Below are 19,872 nucleotides of genomic sequence, written 5' to 3'. Positions count from 1 at the left end.
CAGAGCCCATGATATTTTATAGGGCCTTTAAGACTGGTGGAAGGGAGAGGGGGAGGGAGGAAAGTATCCTCAAATCAGAGACCTGTTCTGAATGTTTACAACAAAGTGGATTCAGTTAAGGGCAGCCAAGGACCAGGTGATGATATCAAACCAGACAGCAGATTAAGTTTACATGGCATTTGCTGATTCTTATGCTAAGAGACTTCAGAACTTTCTAACAAATGATACATAAAAGCGATCAGATGTAGAAATAGAGCCTAAAAAAACCATTCTCAGAATATCTAGTTTGTATTCCTAACAAGTGAAGGAATTGATGCATATAGTGTATCTTGTCTGGTAACATGATAAAACACTTGTGGCAGACTTGAACTCTTTACAGTTTCTTATCTACCCCAAAAGGTCCAAGTGGTGTTGAATTGCTAGGACAACTCTAGTAGGATTTTATAGTACTGCCACTATTTATTCTCTTATCCATTTTAATTCTCTCAATTATATGAGTTAACAAGGAACAATTACCAAGAAATAGCAGCTAAATTTTCCTCAAATCCTATGCTAGTCCCCTTAAAAAAATATAAGATCCATTTGAAAACTTGATTTTAAATATACTGTCTGAAAAAGGGGTGTATTGGTCATAGCAAGAATACATTTTACATAAGTATTACTATTGGTCAGGATTAAATAACATAATAGATCTAACTACAAATCTTACAGTTAATACATCCTAACAAAAAAGAAAAAAAAAATTATTTCTTTCAATTAAATAATGGATGCTTATCTAGGGAAATAATGGTTATAAAGCTTACCCTACATTCTAAATTCAACTTGTCAAAATTTGTGGTATTATCAGGAAACAGCCATTCAACATTTGTGTACTGTTTTACCACAGCAACATTGACTTTTTGATTGCACTGCAAAGACAAATATATTTTTTACAAAGACAAAGTATCTCATCATATTTCCACAATAAAAATTATATATATATATATATATACATAAACACACACACACACACACATTATCATATATATATATATATATATATATATATATATATAATTTTTTTTTTTTCAGAATGAGATAAAAAAACCATGGCTGTGAAGATTTTAGAACATTTATAAAAAGGAGGTCTTACAGCTATTTCCAGAAGTATTTTCAAGGAGACAATATATATATATATATATATATATATATATATATATATATATATTGTCTCCTTGAAAATTCTTCTTATAGGAATATGAGAGTTTTTTTTAATTTTACCATATTCTCTTTATCATACAATGTTCTTGAATTTTCCATTTTTGACGAAGCATAAATGATATACTCTTTTAACAATATGCTTAATTTAACAATAATGAAAGAATCCAAAGAAAAAAAGAGAAGTCTAATATTTTCAATTTACCATTTGTTTCATTGTTAAAAGACTGAAATGGAACATGATGGCTCCAAAAAAAGAAACTAATAGAATAAAATCAGAAAAATGAGATGAATATTGTGACCTGATTGGTGAGCATGAGACAAGGATCTAGGGAAAATAACAGAGTAATAGAGAGTGTTGTGCTTCTGTTACTGATTTTGTAGGACAGCTTGTATGGTTGTGAGTAGATGAGAGAGAGAGTGAGAGAGAGAGAAAGGGAGAGGAGGGTCATTGAGAGAATATGAGTGTCCCCTACTATGGTTGATTTTTAAGTGAGTAGCAGTTAGATTGTTGGAACAACAATTGATACTGAACTTAGATTAACTTAAAACACAACTTTGTCCATCGTCTGTTCAAATCTGTTGCCTTTCTGAGACTATCCAGTTTTATAAGTTAACAGCTAAATCAAAAATTAACTGATTTTCAATCAACAACTTTTGATTCACCTGTATTTTTGCTGACATTGATCAAAGAAATTCAGTTGTACTTGTTGAGTTTCATTGGTCAGATTTTTCATGATGTCATCAAGTTCTTCTTTTCTTTCATTTTTTTTTTGTTTTGTTTATAGAAGCCTAATTGGAGATTGTTTATATGTAGTCTCACCAATGTTTTGCTGTCAAACGCTTTTCAGTATTCAATTTATGTAAGCTTATGTTTTTAATTTTTGTTTACTGCAGTCTTCAATAACTGCTATGTTAACAAATAGTTGCTCTTTATAGACTTACATCCTCTTACATTAGAACATTTGTTCTGGTATGACAATATTACTTTTCAAATGAGCAGCCAGTCAGTAAATGTCAGTTCTTTGTATTATTTGTAAACAGATTACTGGTTACTGTTGGTGTATTAATATTATTATTATTATGTTTTTTTTCTTCTTTCTTCAAATTTTCTTCCATTTCTCACCGAGTGTTTTCCGTACACCTAGGGCAGAGAAACTCATTGTAAGCATTCCTAGTTTACACACGCAAATTCACAGGTGAAATATGTATGTAAAAAAAAATTAATAAATAAATAAATTCATGAATGGATGTTGTTTTCCCAGTGGTAATGCTCTTCTCAGTACATGAGTCATTCCAGTTAACACGATTTTTTGCACCTCCTGTAGAGATGGTAAGCCTGGTATCATTTTCAAATAGGTTTCAGTACCTTTTTTTTTATCATTCCTAGAGATCCTACAATCACTGGCACGGTAGTCGCCTTGAGGTGCCACATTTTTTCAATTTATATTAGCAAGTCTTTATATTTACTGATCTTGTCAAATTCTTTCGCCGCTAAATTTTGATCGCAAGGAATAACCACCACCACCGCCGCCGCCGCCGCCACCACCACCACCACCATCATTATTAAGGCAGTGAGCTGGCAGAAGCATTAGCATGCTGGATGAAGTGCTTAGCAGTATTTCACCTGTCACTACATTCTAAGTTCAAATTCTGCCAAGGTTAACTTTGCCTTTCATCCTCTCAGCGTCAATAAATTAAATACCAGTTAAGCATCCCTCAAAATTTAAGACCTTGTACCTTCAGTAGAAAGGATTATTATTATTATTATTATTATTATTATTATTATTATTATTATTATTATTATTATTTTACTTCTCAGAGTTCTTGGTCTTACTTGCTCTGATTGATTCTGTGAGAGTGGACAGCAACTTGTTCTCAGAGGTCTCACTGTGTCTCTTTCTGCAAATTATAAGCTTTGGTACTTGGATGTTAACTTACCGTGGAAGACACTCAACACCCAAGCACCAATCTCAAAATCCTAGCTGTCCCCAAATAGAGCGGCTTTTTGGGCCTGCTCTACCCTCATGTCGATTCCAATTTCCCAGACTTCAGTGAAACCATCCAACCTATGCCAGCATGGAAAACGGACGTTAAACAGTGATGATGATGATGATTTCTTGAACTTCGTTGTTAATGCTCTGAGTGTCCCTACAACTCCTGGGATAACAGTTACTCTCCACATTGCTCACATTCTTGCAGTTTCGTTTTTTAGTAGTCTGTGTTTCTCCATCTTTTCCATTATTATGTCAACATCAAACAAATTATTAATTATAATTATTATCATTTAAGGCAGCAAACTTGCAGAATCGTTAGCATGCCAAGTGAAATGCTTTACGGTATTGTGTCTGTCACCATGTTCTGAGTTCAAATTCTGCTGAGTTGACTTTGTTTTTCATCTTTTCAGGTTCGATAAATTAAGTACCAGTTGACTACTGGGTCGATGTAATTGACTAATCCTCTCCCCCCAAATTTCAGGCCTTGTACCTGTAGTAGAAGGGATTATTATTATTATTATTATTATTATTATTATTATTATTATTATCATTATTATTATTATTATTATTAGTAGTAGTAGTAGTAGTAGTATTAGTAGTAGTAGTAGTAGTAGTAGTAGTAGTATGATATTGTTGTATAGGTTAAGAAACACGATATCTTTCTTGCTACAATGAGAAACAGCTTTATAGAGTTAAAACAAAATATTTTCAGTTCACACACATATCTACTACACTTCAAATTTCTTGTATGTGTTTAAGAGTGTGCATGTGTGTGTGTGTGTGTGTGTGTGTGTGTGTGCATACGTGTGTGTGTGTGTGTCTGTGTCTGTGTATGTTTGTGTTTTTTGCGTGCATGCGCATCTATATATGCATATGCGCATGCATGTGTGTATGTGTGTGTAAATTTTATTTTATATTCATTTATACATATGAAAATGAAACACAAACACACAAACACACACACACACACACACACACACACACACATATACATGTATACATAGACCCAAACATACATTCAGATATATGCACACATGCATTTATATCTACGACCAACTATATTTACATATGTGAATATATATTATTGTTTGTGCATTTGTGTGAATGTCTAAATACATACATATATAAGCATATGTATGTGTATGGATGGATGTCTACATATAAAACAATCACATGCAGTGTTTCCATTCCAATGTGGCATTAAAATAAAATGAAAACATAATCAACAACAATGAGAACGATTTCTTGATTCCATTTTCAAAAAAAAACCCATTTTCTTGAGAAAAGTAGATTGGCATGATAGACTGAAACAGAACTTTTTTTTATCTAACCACCACCACCAACATCACTGTTATCATCAATGCCATCATCATCATCAACATTATTTTTGTCACTTTCATCACTAATAATATAAGCCAGAAGTAAATCCAAAATGAAGCAAAAATTGATTTGCTCATAAAATAACAGCCATTTAAAACTTAATGTTCCATCTCCACCTGTCTGCTTCCTTCACACCATGAGTAGAAGGAGCTGTAGTAGTGGCACCACCTAACATCACCATCAGTATCATCACCAATCAGCAGAGTCATCAGAGAGTCAGACAAAATGTCTATCAGTGTTTAGTCATGACCATTTTTATGTTTTGAGTTCAAATCTTGCCATGGTCATTTATGCCTTTCATCCTTCCAAGTTTAATAAAATAAAGTACAATCAAATACTGACGTTATTTACATTTCTATAATGCATCCTAGCAGCAAATGGAAATATAAGAGCAGGCAAGACGAAAAAGGCCACCAATATCATAACATTCTTAATACCAATATCATTAAAATCATTATCAATGATATCAGTTCAAGACTGTTTCCTTGGTATGTGTAGGTACTGAGTCTTTATGTAAGTCAATGAGATTATATTCTGACTTCTGGTGTTGTTGAAGGAGATTATGCTCTGAGTTTTTGTGCTGGTGAAGCAGGTCAGGTTTTCATCTCTTTATTTGTTGGATGCCTTCAAGGTCTCCATGGAAGTCTGATGTAATGTGTCTATATTGCATGTTGATGCTGTCTATGTGTTGAAAATTACAGGGAAGAGATGGGTGATATCAAGTGTGTAGGTGCCTGTGTGTGATTAGAATTAATAGTTAGGAGGTGATTCATGAATGAAGGAAGTGTGTGGAAGAAATAAAGAAGACTTTGTGGCACACCAAAGTTAGTGCATAATGCAATCCAATAGTCTGACTGGAAATTTATGATGCAAGAGGAGAGAGGCAGATGGAACCATAGGAGGTCTTAATGCCACAGTCAAAGGCCAGTTAATAAAATAAGTCACCACTAATACCTTGGTTTGTTAGTAAGTAGCATCACCAAAACCCCTAGTAATATACTAGTTGTCAATAAATGGCTACTCTAAATCATTATTGTTCCTAAAGCTATAAGCAAATGATATCAACGAAGTTTTTGGTTATAAAAAGATTGTTGTATGAAAACAAGTGTCAATCTTTTACCTGTCAGAATTAACAACCTTAAATTCCGTTAATAACACTTTAGATTTAGAATTGTAAAACAGGACTTACTGAAGTCATTCTTGCGAGGTCATTTGTTATCTCAATTCCTTTCAACATTGGATTTATAACAGAATCAGGGAAAATATTAGTGTGGACCTGTTAGTTCAGCAGAAAAATAAAGAATTAGTTAAAAGTTTTCTTAAATACAACAACACCATGTGCAACAAACAAATAATAATACTGATTAAGCTATAACAATATATCAAAAAAAAAGAATTATAATATTGTAGTTCACGTTCTCACATACAAAAGCATAGAAAACCATATACACAAACAAATTAGCCATTTTTCTATTTTCAGCTATTCTGGCAATCTGCTATTCATGCTATTACATTACATATTTATTGGATTAAAGCAGCTTTCACTTTGGGCACAATTATCATTCATACAGACACATGACTCATCTCATGACTATTCACCACAACTGATGGCAATTTGAGCCATAAAAAAGGAGCAAAGTTCTTGACTCCAGTCAGAGTGCCACACCAATATGGCACAGATCCAGGTTGTTCTATATCTCACTACTCCTGGAAATTGTGAAACTTGTTATGTAAATATAAGTAAATCTTTTTAAAGACTCCAAGTTTATTTTCAACTTTTCTCTTCTTTATACACATATATATATTCATATTTATATTCATATACACACACACCTGCATGTGCACACACACACACACACACATGCATGTGTACACACACACACACATACCTATCTACCTACATACATACATACATACACACACACATCATCATCATCATCGTCGTCGTTTAACGTCCGCTTTCCATGCTAGCATGGGTTGGACGATTTGACTGACGACTGGTGAAACCAGATGGCTACACCAGGCTCCAATCTGATTTGGCAGAGTTTCTACAGCTGGATGCCCTTCCTAACGCCAACCACTCAGAGAGTGTAGAGGGTGCTTTTACGTGCCACCGGCACGAAGGCCAGTCAGGCGGTACTGGCAACGGCCACGCTCAAAATGGTGTATTTTATGTGCCACCCGCACAAGAGCCAGTCACTGGCAACGATCTCGCTCGAAAGTCCTTACACATGCCGTGGGCACAAGTGCCAGAAAGGCGACGCTGGGCACAAGTGCCATCACCATTTCGCTTTCACTTACCCCAATAAGTCTTCGCAAGCTGAGTTTCGTGTCCAATGAAGGAGACGATGTTGGCATGGGTGCCAGTCGTCGAATTTAACTTGATTTCGATTTCACTTGCCTCAACAGGTCTTTGCAAGTGGAGTTTAGTGTCCAATTTAACTCGATTTCGATTTCACTTGCCTCAACAGGTCTTCGCAAGTGGAGTTTAGTGTCCAATCCCTCAATCCTTTGGCTACCAAATATTAATATACTGTCTGCTCTACCTTGTGGAGCACATAATAGAAGCAACAACAGTTGCTGCTTAACCAATGAACTAAACTGACCAATATAGGCCTAAATATTCTCACCTAGAAGCCATTAAAAAGTTCTTTTAAATTCTCTTCACTCTTTAGTGAATGGCATGTGGGTTTTCCAAATGGTATATTCTGACAGTTTCTGAATACATGCTATATTTATATCAACTTGAATGGTACAAAGGTGAATGCATAGAATACAGTGTAGATATATATAAACATGTTGTTTTATCTAAAGGCTGCTAATATAGAGCTCCTTGTTGCAAGTCCGAGACATCAGGTTAGCTGTGTGTGTCTGAGCCAGGCAAGAAGAGGAAGAAAGAGAATTTCACGATACTTCGCTTTTTATATCAATCAGTGGCAATGCAACCTGTCAGCACTCCTACTGGAAGTTGCAGCCTATTCCAGAATATCCTGTAGTGAAGTAAGAAATGCAACTCTCATTTATTTCCCTTTCTCTCCAGTTGGGTTCGTTACAACTCTGACTCTGTACATCTGAGAAACTTTAAGTAATGTTGGAACTGAGTCAACTTGTTATTAAATAACTACATATTTACAACTCTAACTAAAAGTGTTGACTGCTTTCCCAGTTCAGCAGTGCATCATATTCTTGGGGAAAACACTTCATTTTATATCATTCCAGTCCATTCTGGGAGAGTGTTGTGATCTTGTTCACTTATAACATAATGGAAAGCAAGCACCTAGCTCTAAGAGTCTTAGGATTGAAGACAGTAATGTAGTGTGTGTGTATGTGTGTGTGTGTGAAGGAGAGAGAGAGAAAGAGAAAAAGTAGAATTAGTAGAATGTTGGACAAAAGCACCTTATATGTTTAGTTACATAGTCACTTCAAGTCCGGCTCAGATCCACTTTTGACTTTTCACCAATGAAATAAGCATCAAGTGGTAAAATATCAAGTCATTAAAGAATGAAATATCCAATTTTGAACTGAAAGTTTATTTTACTTTATCTTAGCAAAAAGTAATGCAGTTAATTAAAGTATGCACCTAAATTATCAACACAATTTTGCCATTTTATTGATAGCTTATTTATGCTGGCAGCAAAGAATTCTGGAGGGCAAGAGGTGATTAAATCAAGAAAGGCTATTTTTGCATCTTCTTCAGATTTGAAGTTTTTTCCTTGCAAAAAATTGTCTATCATCATCATCATCATCGTTTAACGTCCGCTTTCCATGCTAGCATGGGTTGGACGATTTGACTGAGGACTGGTGAAACCGGATGGCAACACCAGGCTCCAGTCTGATTTGGCAGAGTTTCTACAGCTGGATGCCCTTCCTAACGCCAACCACTCAGAGAGTGGTAGTCAGCTGGTGCAAGATCTGGTGAATATGGTGGATGACAGAGTACTTCCAAGTTCAGTTCCTATAATTTGAGTAGTGTTCTTTGTGTAACATGTGGCTGAGCATTGTCTTGCAAGAGAGTTGGCTTGTCTCTATTGACCAATCTCGGTTTTTTTAATTGCAAGTTCACTCATCATTTCATCTAATTGGTTGATGCATACATCCACTGTAATTGACTTACCAGGTCTCATGAAGCTGTAGTGGATGACACCAGCGCTGGACCACCAAACAGACACCATTAACTTTTTCTGGTGGATATTCTTTTTTGGATTGTGTTTTGGCACTTCATCTCTATCCAACCACCATGCAGAACGCTTGCTATTGTTGAAAAGGGTCCATTTTTCATCACTCATGACAATATGATGCAAAAATGGTTTGCTTTTAGGCAAGTTTCAAGACGATGTCTCATTTGATGCTCATTCAGTTCGTGTGGTACACACTTGTCCAGCTTCTTTACCTTGCCAATTTCTTTCAGATGACCCAATACAGTTGGAACCGAAACATCAAATGTTGCTGCTAACTCACATATAGTTTGAGATGTATCTACTTCCACTACAGTTTCACAACTCATCATTATCCACCTTGGTCTCAGGTCTACCGTAGGGCTGATTTTCAAGAGTAAAGTCACCAGACCGGAACTTCTCAAACCATCAACATACATCGCCACATCTTCACCAAACACCTCATTGATGTTTGAAGCTGTCTGAGATGCACTGGTTCCAAGATGGAACTCATATTCATAAACAACACGAAGTTTTGATCTATCCAGGGGATTGCAAGAATTGATTTACAAGAGAAAACTCACAATATAATCAGACACCATGAATTGCATTTTGAAAAGTGATGATGTAACTCTTCAATGTTGTAAAACAAAGAATTGTCAGGATAAAACATTAGAGTTAACGACTGTCAAACTTGGTGCATAAGAAAATTGGACATTTCATTCTTAATGGCCTGATAATTACTGAGATTGATATAATTGACTATACATTAGAAGGTAATACTCCTGAATGGGTACGGTCCAATAACTAAAAGCATTAAAAATAATAAATTATATTTGCAGTTCTTCAAAGAATTTCTTAAGGTACATGTAGAATACTCTTCTTTCCAAAACCATCATCTACTGTGTCTCACATCCAGCTTCTATAATAATCACTTTAGTCAGTCTTACACCATTAGAAGTGTAACCCTTTGGAATTCTATCCCATAGCTGTTGAAGGGAACTATCAACCGATTCCATCTTACTAGTCTAGGAATATTGGCAATGCCTCTTCCTTTTTCAGACTACCTTCATCATCATTGTTGTCATGATTGTTGTTGTTTAATATCCACTTTCCATGCTGGCATGGGTTGGACAGTTTTACAGGAGCTGGCCAGGCAGAAGATTGCACCAGAGTTTTGTGTCTGTTTTGGCATGTTTTTTTTTGGGGGGGGGGGGGGCTGGATGCCCTTCCTAACACCAACCACCTTGTAGAGTGGACTGAATGCTTTATACATGGCGCCAACACTGGTAGGGTGACCAAGTAACTTGCAAGACAAAGATCCTTTGAGAGGGTGGGGTACTGGTGGAGGTGATCTTGTGCCAGATGATGAAAAGCTACAGTGTGACCTTATAAATAAAAAAACAACATAAATGCAAATGATATGCTTTGAACATGAAGGTGTTTTGAATAAAACCAATAATAATTGCTGCTGCTGACACCAGGTAAAAAACACCCAGTACATACTATAAAGTGGTTGATGTTAAGAAGGGCATCCACTCATACAAAATCATACCAAAATAGAGAGTAGAGTTTGATGCAGTTTTCTGATTTGCCAGTTGTTATCCAACCATCAGCATGGAAAATGGATATTAAATGATGATGATGATGACGACGATGGTGACGATGATGATGATTACAATGATAATGAAGTGAACACATATATAAATACTTACTTTTGAGAAAGAACCCAGAGAAGTTGCCACATTGCTGAATACACTCAGAAGTACCATTTCCTCTTGTAAATAATTCCACAACTGGGCCAGATGAATAAATTGTGGCTGCAATGAAACAATACATACATATATATATATATATAACAATACCTTGATATCTATTCATTAAACCCATACTAGCACAGAAAAGCAAATGTAAAATTAATTAATGAATAAACAAAAAGAAATCTTCCTCCGAAAAATCTATTTCTGAATGCCTATCTTATTTCTGGTTGAGCCATTTCATTTTACTTAAGCCTTGTCCCTTCAAATTTTTGATTGTTATATATACCATAGAAGATGTTGAATATGACCAAGCTAAATCTAGTCTCAATAGATTAATGTCATCCATCTGACAATTTTTCAAACATTTTTTTTTAGAATAATGATCCCAGTAACCTTTGACTTGTATCTGCCTTCTTTTAGTTTCTTGTATCACTACAACAACAGCTTTTGTTTCATTAAACTTACTATCTTCATATCTATTAGTGACAGAGGCAGTATTAATACTGAGTGATTATAGAACAAACTTTACTGTGGTAGTTACCATGAGGAAATCTCTCATATTGGCTTTTGGAGCAAAAGGCCCTCTTATCTATATTGCTAACAGGGAAGATAAATCCCTGCCACCATCAGCACTAAGACTATGTAATCACATGATTTTGAACTTCTTTGGTCTTTTCAGTGATGGACACTCGACTGCTAGAAACAGCTTCAGGTCTATATTCAGCAATATCAGGAAACAATTTTTCTTCAAAATTTTTCTCTGCATACAACATCAAGCTTCCTCTCTTTCTCATGACAAACTAATTAATTCCAATTTGTAAACATTTTAAATTGAACTCAGTATCCTCACCTCTTTATTTGTTTCTTCATGCTAACACTATTCTATCCATCTTTTCTCCAGAACAGCCTTTTCTTTTCCATCCACATGTTTATTTTTCATTCAGACAGAAGCCTTTAACAACTTCAACAAATGGGCATCTAGACATCATTATATCTAATCTCATGCCAGGCAAGAATACCCTTAAATTTTTCAAGCACCTAACTTCCCTTCTTTGAACTAACAATATAATAACAACCAAATAGAAACAAAGCATCAAGACTTGCATGTTTGGACAGTTATTGGCAAGTTTTTTTGTTAAGATTCCTCAAAGTTATGCAAAAATGTAAATTTTTAAATAGCCCTCCCATCCCATATCCTACAAAGAAAAAAATACAAAAGGTAATTTGTAACTGAGTAAAAACGTTTGATTTTATTTATTTATTTATTTATTTATCTATCTATCCATTTTTTTATCTTGTTGGAGGAAGTTGGAATGTTATCATTACATCCTTCAAATTTATATAGCTGTCATATGAAGTTATCTTAGTGATTAAATTTATAAGCATTTTCAATTCCTGGAAAATTCTGAATTCTAAATTTTTGTCTTCTTTCACCACAAGCTTTCATTCTAACTATACTATATCATTGATTCTGTAGAGATGAAGTAGGTAAATTATTTTGTTGTTGTTGTTGTTCTTATATTATTCATTTATGATTTCCTTATTTCTTTTTATTAATAATGTCTTAAAATTGCAAATTCTAGACAAATGTGTGATAGAGGAGAGACAAAAATATGATGAGAGACAGATAGACACACATTCACATAGAATTAAATGCATACACATGCACATTTAAAGACAAATGGACACAGTGAAAAAGAGATAAACAATCAAGAAGACAAACTAATAGATAAACAGACAGACACACAGAGATATGTAAATAGATAGATGGATGTATAGATAACTAAATATCTAATATAAACATTCATATCATAGTTTACATTTGTAAACAAGTAGTTGAATGTAAGTATGTAAACGTGTGTGCATGTGCATAGTGTGTGTGTGTGTGTGTGTGTGTGTGTGTGTGTGTGTGTGTGTGTGTGTGTGTGTGTGTGTGTGTGTGTGTGTGTGTGTTCAGATGCTTAATGAAAGTGGGACACAATACTCAATTCATGATGAATATATAATTTGAAATTAATTCTTTTTTCTCATCTTTAATTTCATGCTACTATGATCTTCAATCAAGAACTTTCTTCTTTCAGCATTTGAATTAGTTTTATCTGCATTGGAGCAAGATCACTTTTTTTCTATGGCAATAGTTTCATTGACTAGTTTCTGATGTTGATCTACTATCAAGGCATTGTATACAGGCTGTTGTTGTTTCATTTGCTAATTAATTGTCTGTTCTGTTTTTCATTGGTCAATTCAGTAGTTGTTGTCGATGCAGCCTCTAATCATATCATTCATATCTTATTTCACTAAATTTTTCATTCTGTCTACTTTATAAATTGTTATTCTCTATCTAAAATCACAGAAGATTTTGTTTATCTAATCTTTGTGGGTGGGGTTGTATTTTAGATTTGATATTTCTAAATAGTTATACTTTACCATGACATAAATTATTTTATTGTTCCATTGTTATTGGCATTAGGTAATTCATGTTTAGTGTCTTGGAGAGGGGCACAAGTTCCCCACATTTTAATGCCAGAAATGCACATTTGAACTCACTAAATTTCATTGCATTGTCTTTAAAGAACTGGGTTATGAAGGTCCAGTTACATTTTGATGTGGTTAACACTTGGCCCATACAGCTTCAGGTCATCGACAAAGAAAAGGCGAGTGATGGAGCTATTCCTATAGTTGCAATATTTTGTGATTACATATGGTAAGAGGTTTAATGAGGGAACAAAGAGTAGTACTCACAAACTATTACTCTAACAGATGCTTTTTTATGGCATATAGTGGCAAATTTGATGTCTTTGTTGTCACCTCTAAGGAGTAGGGAGCTGTATTGGTTTTGGGTTAGATGGTGGATGGCAGCTACTAGAGGTACGGGAACTTTAGCTAATTGCAGTGCTGGGATAATTCACTCATGTGGTGTACTGTCAAAGGGCTTTTTGGTAGTACAGCCATGCTATAGCCATGTTTCTATGGTTCCTTATATTTCTTTCTTATTTTGTTAATTACCTGTGCCCAGTATCGCCTTCGTGGCACGTGTAAAAAGTAGTTGTTCAATATTGTCAGGTCAAGGATTTTATTACAGACTGATGAAACCTGTTACTGGTACCATGTAAACTAGTACTACCAGTTCCATGGTCAAGTGGTTCACAACCAAACTGGCTCCCACGCTTGAGTAGCTTGCTACTCTTGTAAGGTGGGTATCTGGACACACAGCAGGACTAAAAATAAGACCTGTTGAAGGGTGGATGGGCTCCTTTTCCATTTAGAGGTTTTGCACTATGGTCCAATTTTGGCTGTTTGATATCCCACTAAGTTTTACTCTTTGCATAAATCCAAAGTGTTTAGGTTCAGATTGTATGCATAATTCATATAATTGCTTATTAAGTTCATAATTCCAAAGCATACAATGGGTACAGTCAAGATGAAGATGAAGAAGACAGATGTGTTGAGTTATGATAATTTCTCTGTTTACTTTCAATATATATCTAATATTAAATAGATGGAAGGTGGCAAGCTGGTAGAAATGTTAGCATGCTGAGTGAAATGCTTAACAGTATTCCATCTGTTGCCACATTCTGAGTTGAAATTCCACCAAGGTTGACTTTGCATTTCATCCTTTTGGGGTTGATTAATTAAGTACCAATTGCATACTGGGGTCAATCTAATTGACTAGCCCCCTCCCCCAAATTTTTAGGCCTTGTGCCTAAAGTAGAAAAGAATATTAAATAGAAGGGGTTGTTCTTCAGAAGTTCTAACACATTTCGCTATGATTAAACTTTAAAGTTATTCATAGCCTGCAATTTTTTCCTTTCTAATTGTTTGAGTTCTGAAATTGTATTGAAATGAGCATATTAAGTTACCATCATTCAATAAGTGTTGCATGGCTAGTTTATGTGTAAGTATGTTATTGAGTAAATTCTTATGTAAAAATGCCTGTGTGTAATCTTACCTGAATTTTGTAGCTCAAACTTGCCCATTGTTGGGTTCATATAAAAGATAATTACACACATCTGATCACTACGGTGTATGTTTATGTGTGTGAGTGTATGTATATATGTATACATATAGATATGTATACATATAGAAGATAATTACACACTCGTGTGCACACACACACACACACACAAGTGCACATACACTCACATAAAAACAAAATTTCAGACCAAACGATACAGTGGTGTTCCCTTTGAGGAATCCCCAGTGCTATAATTAGAAGACATACAACAAACAAGCAACAACACCTACATAAACTTGGGCTGTTGGAACAGCTGTCTTGTTTTCAACAGTAAAATTAATTGTTTCCAAATAACTGTTCAGTTCCATAGTATAGGTTTCAACTTGATTTGCAGAACTCTTCACATCAAGCTGGAAAAAATAAAGAAAAGAAATGAAAGCAAGAGGAGTATCAATCATTAGGCAAAGTTTTCCACAATTCATTTTTACTTTTTCTTCTTGGTTTATAGTTTCAATTTCATATTTTCAAGCCTTTAATTCAGCATTTACATATTTAACACAGGCATCATTAAAATACTAATCTGAACCATGCCAAATCAGATTGGAACCTGGTGCAGCTCCCTGGCTAACCAGTTTTCAGTCAAACCCCTCAACCCATGCCAACATGATGATGATCATCATCATGATTAAAACACTAGAATTAGATAAATGTGGAGAGAAAAATCCTATAAATCAATGGCTATCCATCCATCTTCTCTGTCCACTATTCCTGAGAGGGTCATGGAGAGACTGAGTCTTCATGCACCTTTCTCCATAGGAGCCTATCAGAAGCAACTGTCATTAGACTTTTCAGCTGGATTCCTAAGCATGGCCAACTGAGACTATGGATATTATCCAACCCACCATCTATTGTACTCCACTCCCCTCTTTCACCCATCCTCCCAACAACCCCCACCTTTATTTCTGTCCACTCACTACATTCCTGCCCTTCTACCTTTCACTCCCCTTTTGCAATTTTGCAAACTCACCCTATCCAATCCTTGGTTCCACTTCACTTTTATACACTCCTTTCTCCTCTCCTCCTCTCTCTCTCTCTTCTCTTCCTCTCACTCTCTTTTCTTCCCCCTACTGAGGAAGCCAGTGTCTCTTTTACTGTCTTATCTACTTCTGTTCCTCTACTCATACTCTAACCTCTCACTTGTCACAATGCTACCTTCTTCAATCCTACTCCATCATTCAGTTAAGGGGTCTTGTTGTAAATTATTTGGTGAACTCACTGCTGCTGTAAAGTGGTTGGCATTAGAAAAGGCATTCTGTCATAAAAGCCATGCCTGAGCAGACAGTAGGGTGTGGTACAGTCTTCTGACTTGGCAGCTCCTGTCAAACTGTCCAGTTCATGCCAGCATGGAAAATGAATATTAAATGATGATTTTGAAACCATTTTTGGTCTTCTCCTAGGTTTTCTTCTGATAGATATGGCTTGAAGGATCCAACTTGCAATATTTTCCTGTGACATTCTAATCACATCAGTGACTATTATGATTGTTTTTATTTCTCAGCAAAACGTTGGACAGAACTTCACCTATGTTTTGACATTATTCTGACTTTATCAGCAAAGCATAGCCTTCACTAGATTTGCTTAAATAATGATGAAAGAATTACAAAGTAAATGTTCAAGGTTGTGTATTTGTTAGTGTAAGGAAATAGAATAATTTTAAAATAAAATAATTCAAAGATTTCAGCCACATGAAACACAATAGCTATGTTAATGTTAACATATTTAATGCATGGACCATATAATATAAAGCTATCTAGAAATAAATATGTTGTGCAGAGAAAATGGTATTTGTCAAAGATAAAATGTTGTTTTCATATTTGCAACAAATACGTCTTGCTATTTATTTTTCCACTGTTTCCTTCCACAGTTTTCCTTGCCATACTTTCTTATTCATTTCAGACACTTCGTCCACCATTCCCTCTCATGCCTTCTGTTTATATAGTATTCAACTTCATTTACTAAATGTTCTAAATAAATAAATGCTAACTCAGTCTAATAGAATTATCAATAGAAAATAACGAAGTAATAACAATATTATTATAAAGATTATTTTTTTATCAAAATTCATTACAAATATAAATAAATAATACTAAATACATAATCAGCATAAATCCTATAATTATACACAAAAATTATATACACACGTCAGTATTATAAACTTCATAAGTCTTTAGAATACTTCTCTTACGTTGTAGTTCAGATGACTGAATCAAGCACCAGACAACAACCAGCTGAGAGGTTGACAGTATATAATCCTATATCAACCAGCATGTTGTGGTTGTGTCTTAGACATTTGAATCTAGCTCTAACATTTGTAGGTACCACAATGTTGTAGAGTTCAATAAGGTAGTCAATCAACAGGAACATTATGGAATGAGTGTTTCATTTGCTAGCTGTGCTCAGCTGAAGACCCCATCTGAAACCTGGAGAAGGTAATGATAAATCATTAAGAGAACAATGTGTCTCTAGTGATGGGAAAACAACTCAAAAGAGTTATCAGACTATTCATAAATACCCTACATGTGATTTTAAGTGCCATTTCATTTCACATTTTCTCTCATCACTACCCTTTCTTGCTGAGTTTAACCTTTTAGTATTCAGACTACTCTGTCAAACTTAATGCTTATTTATTCACCTCATTTTGAATTAGTCATGCATTATCTCATAGCTGTGAGATTTCCACGATGTGCCTCTTAACTTTAGGAATGATATTGTGGGGTATGTGTAAAGGGCTGGATTTGGCTGGCTTGAACATAAAGGAGGTAGCATATTTAGACTGGATATTGCTGGTTTGAATACTAAAGAGTTTTCTCACTTGTGGATGAAAGAGATTGCAATTCTATCACAAATTCTAATAAAAGTGTAACCATTGTAAGTTGTAGTTATTATTTAACCCCAGGTCATCTCTGAATGAGTAGATTTATGATTAAAAATATCCCATCTTGATCACTTCATCTTTTTCAGAGATATCTACGTCTACATTATGCAAGATATCCTTTATTTGGAATGGCAGGATGGGATTTGAGGGAGATTTGTCACTTCTCATAGGTCAAGTGATTACATTGAGGATCCTTTGTTGGTTCAAATCCCTGTTTCAACTCTTGCCAGGATTACTAAATTACAGAGACACAACTTCTAAAACAACTTAACAATGTCAATGATGCCATTATGGAAACTCCTGTGATATCAATTATAGCAAGATATATAAGCAATTGCCTTTCCCACTCTGTGAATTATGCCCTTGCTGTAAAAGAGGAAAACAAATCAGTGGTGTTGACAACCTCAAATTTTTCTCCCAAAACACTTTATACAGGTTTTGCATTTTGGAGAAGATACTCCAAAATAAAAGACACAGATTTTAATGTTGTTGCCATTGCTGCTGCTGCCGTTTTTGTTGTTATTTAGCACCAGGTCAACCATGATTGAAAGTATTCCAGCAGTGACCATCCTGTCTTTTTAAGGGTTTGTGAGACTACATTACCTAATGTGTCCTTTCCTTATTGATGACAACAACGTGTGATTTGTATCATATTTGGCTTCTCTTTCTAGTAGTGTGTTGTACGATCACATAAAAGCTTCCTCATTGGTTCCCTTTAATAGTCTAATGGGATAGATAGAAATATAGAACACTCTTCATTGCTTTTTACTTTCCACTTTTCCTTTCTGTACTATTCTGCTCAGCTTCTTTCCTGTACCCTTTCTTTCCATCTATATTTCCCTTTTGATATTTCCTTCCATTATTAATTCCTGTTAATATCTTCTTCCTTTCCCTCTTCATCTTCTTTGCATCTTTAAGATATAGTCTTTACCTTTAACACATATACATCACACTGATTTTCCAAAAAGCTTCTTTGCCTAACTACTCCTTAACACATACTTCACACATAGTTTTCATATCTTTCTCAACCACAGGCCTTTCAAACAGTCTTTTTACACAAATCTTTCTTACTTAATCTCCTTAAACCATCCACAGACATTCCATAAGTATCTCTCAGGTATGTCTTCCATATTTATCTATATGATGACTCTATACAATCTTTTCCACTCAGATATTTCTCAAATAATTTTAATATAAAATATATAGCATTTCATTTTTTTTTTATATAGCGGATATCTAAGTGATGGAGCTTCTACAAGGTCACTCAATCAGCTAGAAATACCAACCAAATCTCCCTCATACCACACGCCATTGCTTTAAAACAAAAATAAAGGACACATTAGATAATCAAGTCCTAGATTATTTTCTTTTAGTCACAAGGAAAGGTAATATCCATGATCCTTTACAGAGCCTCCAAGGCCGGTGGGAGGGAGGGGAGAAGTTATCCTCAAACCAGACCTAATCCAAATGCTTGTAACAGAGTGTACTCTGCTAAAGACATCTAAAGACCAGAAGGACCAGGTGGTGGTTTAAACTGGGCAATTCAGTCTTCCACCTAAAATACACTATTCCTTTCATCATGTCTGTTTGATCAGAGCTGACATGGCATTCAACAACAACTAGGATATTTTACACAAACTTTCCATGAAGACATGCTGCTACTATTTATATCTTCACATGAACCTTCTTCACCTTCAGTATCTATTTTACACACCTACATCACACGCTGACTCTAAAGCTTCATTCCACATCTACTTCAAACACAGATCTTCCCAATATGACTTCCACTCCTATTTATATATAAAATTAAAGAAATTCCAGCTAGAATTACTCAAAACCCAATTTTTTCTTTTTAGTATTTTTGAAAAATTATGATTAACAACAAAAAAAGAGAGTTAGTCATTTTCTTCAATCTTAAGGTATCCAGGACATTTGCATTTAGCTCTAATTTATGAAGTATTTATAGAATAAGTGACACATTTTGTCATGGATAAAATGCTAGTGTATTGATGCCCTTATCTAACAGGAAGATGAAACTGAGGCATATAAAATATAGTGTCTGAACCCTCCTGATACCAACCTACCTGAGACTACATCTGGTTTTCTGATAACAAATTTCCTGTCTAAAGTTATCTAAATCAAAGCCTTCCATCAAAATTACAAGTTAATTTATGTTTTAAACACTAACTTAATAATAACTATTATTTTACTAAATTCTTCAGTATTTCCAAAATTAGTTGAAACATAGGTAGTATATTTCAGATGTGGAGGCGCAATGGCCCAGTAGTTAGGGCAGCGGACTCGCAGTCATAGGATCGCGGTTTCGATTCCCAGACCGGGCGTTGTGAGTGCTTATTGAGTGAAAACACCTAAAACTCCATGAGGATCCGGCAGGGGATGGTGGCAAACCCTGCTGTACTCGTTCACCACAACTTTCTCTCACTCTTACTTCCTGTTGTGCCTGTAATTCAAAGAGTCAGCCTTGTCACACTGT

The 19,872-nt window shown here is 35.0% G+C and overlaps 1 protein-coding gene across 3 annotated transcripts in view; it reads right to left on the bottom strand.

The window, feature by feature from the left end:
- Positions 1-19,872, bottom strand: part of LOC106881530 (cilia- and flagella-associated protein 206) — a 99,270-nt gene that overhangs the window by 11,082 nt on the left and 68,316 nt on the right. For all 3 annotated transcript variants that reach the window (XM_014931950.3, XM_052965702.2, XM_052965703.2), the window contains 4 exons: positions 14,734-14,853; positions 10,444-10,548; positions 5,764-5,850; positions 804-908 (listed from right to left, as the gene is read on the bottom strand). In XM_014931950.3, the coding sequence (XP_014787436.1) occupies positions 804-908; positions 5,764-5,850; positions 10,444-10,548; positions 14,734-14,853 (417 nt within the window). The remainder of the gene's footprint in view (positions 1-803; positions 909-5,763; positions 5,851-10,443; positions 10,549-14,733; positions 14,854-19,872) is intronic.

Source organism: Octopus bimaculoides, chromosome 2, assembly GCF_046866305.1.
Source record: "Octopus bimaculoides isolate indiv1 chromosome 2, ASM4686630v1, whole genome shotgun sequence".
NCBI classification, from domain to species: domain Eukaryota; kingdom Metazoa; phylum Mollusca; class Cephalopoda; order Octopoda; family Octopodidae; genus Octopus; species Octopus bimaculoides.
This window is presented reverse-complemented; position numbering and strand designations above follow the sequence as displayed.